General features: G+C 41.3%; 1 protein-coding gene across 2 annotated transcripts in view; it reads left to right on the top strand.

The window, feature by feature from the left end:
- LOC105448749 overlaps positions 1 to 1,954 on the top strand; it is a 10,643-nt gene extending 8,689 nt beyond the window's left edge. Inside the window, exons 3-6 of one of the 2 annotated variants that reach the window (XM_011687489.1) lie at positions 484 to 789; positions 1,033 to 1,211; positions 1,297 to 1,448; positions 1,692 to 1,954. In XM_011687489.1, coding sequence (XP_011685791.1) covers positions 484 to 789; positions 1,033 to 1,211; positions 1,297 to 1,448; positions 1,692 to 1,900 — 846 coding nt within the window. In that variant the 3' untranslated portion in view covers positions 1,901 to 1,954. Of the gene's footprint in view, positions 1 to 483; positions 790 to 1,032; positions 1,212 to 1,296; positions 1,449 to 1,691 lie in introns of those variants that run through there. The other variant, XM_011687490.1, reaches the window with a different exon arrangement.
- The last annotated feature ends 1,901 nt before the right edge of the window (positions 1,955 to 3,855 follow it).

Here is a 3,855-nt window from a genome sequence, read left to right as displayed (position 1 = left end):
TAAAGATGGCCAAGGTCGTTGGCCTTTATCAATGTCATGATCCTGAACAACATTCAAAAGGTTTTAGCTAGTGTTTGGACATCTTGGATGATGCTAATGCCGACAGTACTCCAACTTTCAAGCTTCATAACTCAAGATTTATTTCATAAAAAAATATTTTATTTATGTGTTTTGGAAAGCTCTCGAGGCACGCTATAAGAACGTGTAATGAAAAATTAGGGGTTCCATTTAAAAAATTCAAAGTGACCTTGTCCTGACCTTGACGACGCCACTCAGGATCCAAACCAATGTTATCATCTTATGTCCCCCTCGAAACCCTACAACTTTTGTCTGAAACATTTTTTCCTAGTGTGCTTATTTTTCGAGATATTTGAAAGTTTCAGGTTAAAAAAGTCACCCTGTATATATTGATATATTTATTATACAGCTTCCTCTTTAATATTGATGAGCTACCAAGCGTAAAAAATTCGATTTCTGACGCAGTACAGGGGCTTAAGATATTCCTTCAAGCGGCAGATACTCCATGGTCAATACTGCGCTGTCAATTTGAGGATCAGAAACGACATCGCCGCGTTGATCCTCGCTGGAGTCGTGGCTTTACCTTCGTGGGATCTCGTCAGCAGCGGTATCGCGGAGGATATCGTCAATCTTTTATCGGCAATTGAATCTGGCATTACTAAAATATGGACGGAAAACGTAAAGTTCTCCAACAACGATGAGGACCTCTTCTTCAAAAAGACCCTGCTGATGATCATCGCTCATCTCGCCGATATCGACATTTACGTCTTTGTAAATTATATATTTTCGTCAATTTTATTTTATCTTATAATTTATTTTGAACGATAATGTAATAAAAGAGAAATCCGGGAAAGAAATATATATAAAATTTTGTTAAACCTGTCATTTTTTTCAAGTACGAATTTTCTGGGAATTTTCTTGAAGATTCAATCTCAGAGCATATTTTAATAAAAACGTATGTGATTTTGTAATTTTAAGAAATTGTATCAACAAAATGCTTTTCAATCTTTCTAGGTGATGAAGAAAGCGATGATTATGCCTATTATTCTCGGGATCATTAAATTCTGCTTAAACGATGGAAAGGATAAAGGATCTTTTCCGTCGCTAATTCTTTTGGAGTATGCAATGCATATCTTATCACTGCTAGCGCCACGAATAGAGACGGAATTTATGAAGCGCAGAGGCACTCTTACGTAAAAACAAAAAGAGAGATAAACATGAAAAATTAATCGGATTTTATAATGCTGAGCCAAGTGAAATAAATTTTAATACTCGCAGATTACTGGCGATGCTCGAGCGAATTTTGAGTGTGGAATTCGACGAGTGTCTTGCGATGATTTTTACGAGGACCGTCTGCTCGATAAGCCTGCAGAACAACGCTCTTCTTCTGGAGGATTTTCAAAAGCATGGAATGATACCGTTATTGATTCGTAAGAAATATAAAATATATATATATTTCTTTTCTACTGATATTTTAAATATAGAAATTGTCGCAGTTTTGTCACGATAATCTTTAAATTCTTAATGAAATATATTCCTTTTAATAACCATTATTAATTAGTGAGAGATATAAAATATATATATTTTCTACTGATTTCAAATATAGAAATTGTGTTCAGTTTTGCCACAATAATTTTTAAATTCTTAATAAAATATATTCTTTTTAATTTCAGAATTAATCAGCAACATAATGAATTTAGATAAGCTTACGATGAGGAGGCAACGAATTTTAACGTTGCTGCTGATCGCCCTGGAAGTTCTCGTGAAAAAAGAGCCGTCTGTTCAACAGATGTGCGAGCGACGAAGCATCGAGTTTGTCTTAGAGATCTTCGCAAAGTGTTTGTATAAAAAAACCGACGACTTTCAAGTGGATCAGCGGTAACATTTGCCATTACATTAAATATTATTTACAAACGTTATTTTTATATGTTATTCCCTATATTAATTAACTAATTTGTCAAGCTAATTTGCGCCACAAATTACATATTTATCAACAGGGCTGGGCATATTTCAAACACTTGTATTTGAAATACAGTATTTGAAATACAATTTGTATTTTGTATTTTGTATTTCAGCAGAACACATAAAAGTATTTTGTATTTTGTATTTCAAATAAATTATTCAATGTATTTTGTATTTCAAATACAATTTCAATCTATTTTGTATTTGAAATACTAAAAAAATTATTGATAAAAATTCTTGATAACCATTAAGAGTAACTTAAATTTTTCTCATATGACACTAATTATTTTCATTAAGCCCAGCCCTGGGGAGTTATGCTTCCACGTCGACAGCTAAACCGGATATTCACGGCTCCAAGGTCATGCTCTGTATTTGGTGGAACCAGCTCGGCGTAGTGTATTATGAGCTGTTAAAACCGACTGAAACAATCACAGGCGATCGATATCGACAATTGATGCGTTTGAGTCGAGCATTGAAAGACAAACGGCCGCAATACAACGAGAGACACGATAAAGTGATTTTGCAGCATGACAATGCTCGATCTCATGTTGCGAAAGTGGTCAAGACATACTTGGAAACGTTGAAATGAGAAGTCCTACTCGCCGTATTCTCCAGACGTTGCTCCCTTTGACTATCACTTGTTTCGATCAATGGCACACGGCCTGGCAGACCAGCACTTTCGGTCTTACGAAGAAATAAAATATTGGATCGATTCATGAATCACTTCAAAAGATGACCAGTTTTTTCGATGCGGGATTTGTACGCTGCCCGAACGATGGGAGAAAGTAGTGGCCAGCGATGGACAATCCTTTAAATTATAAATGTTGTGACGTGACGTCCCTTTTTGGACTGTCAGTCACAAGGGACCTCATCAAGGGATGCGGACCCGACCGCAGGCGGCGATTTTGAGTCCCGCGTCCTCCCAATTTTCGGAGGCGGACGCGTGGCGCGGGCCGCGGGACCACATTTACGTGGCCCCCGCCGCTCGAATACCGAATATCGTTTATAACCGTCTTTATAGTTTCCATAGCGATCTCGACTGTTTGTTATGCCGTATCAGCGGCTCCCGACAAATTGTAGGATTTTCCCCGTCTCACCGACACCGTAGCGACCAGTAGAAGAGGACCACGAGGACGAGGAAGACATCCCCGAGGAAACAGCGTACGCAGGTCGTATCTTTTAGTTCGCGTGCCTTTCCTTAACTCGAGAACAATTTAGCCGCCGAGCTTCCTTATAGATTCCGGTGCGAGCCAGCTAAGGCGAGGATAAAGGGGATGGCCACTCTACGCCCTACACCGGGCGAGAGACCCCGTAGTCGGAGACGCAACCGGGCGCTCCAAGGATAAGATTTGCCGCCAGGAACGGCCCCTGATGAGGAGGAGTTCCGCAGGACCAGTCGTCTGAGCGTGCCAAAACGGGAACGTACCACCGACGAGAAAGACGTCGCCTGTGATTTGAATACCGCGCGCGGGGACACAGGACCCGCGGTGCTACGCACCTCACGGGATTCGCGGGGGTCGCGAGCTCGCACACCCGCCAATTAGGGGCGCGGAAGGATGTACCACGTGGGCCCACCGGCCTGGCGAGATCACGGAAGCAGCAGCGCCCGGCACTTGTGCTGTGGCTGCGAGTGAGGAAGGACGCAGGACGAAGCTGTACGCGAGATACATTCCGCAGAAGGAGAAGCGAGATGCCGTTTCCGTGACGAGGAGTTCTCGATGAGACGAGCGCATTTATGTAAAGCCGCCGATTTTTGTGTGTCTGACGGGCCGCAGGGAGTGCGCGCTAGTATTATTGTTTTCATTGTGCGACACGGCTAGAGCCGATAAAGCTTTCATATATTTTAGCGCCCCGTCTGACATTGTACGTCGAGAT

This window comes from Wasmannia auropunctata, unplaced genomic scaffold (genome assembly GCF_000956235.1).
Source record: "Wasmannia auropunctata unplaced genomic scaffold, wasmannia.A_1.0 LD336078.1, whole genome shotgun sequence".
NCBI classification, from domain to species: domain Eukaryota; kingdom Metazoa; phylum Arthropoda; class Insecta; order Hymenoptera; family Formicidae; genus Wasmannia; species Wasmannia auropunctata.
This window is presented reverse-complemented; position numbering and strand designations above follow the sequence as displayed.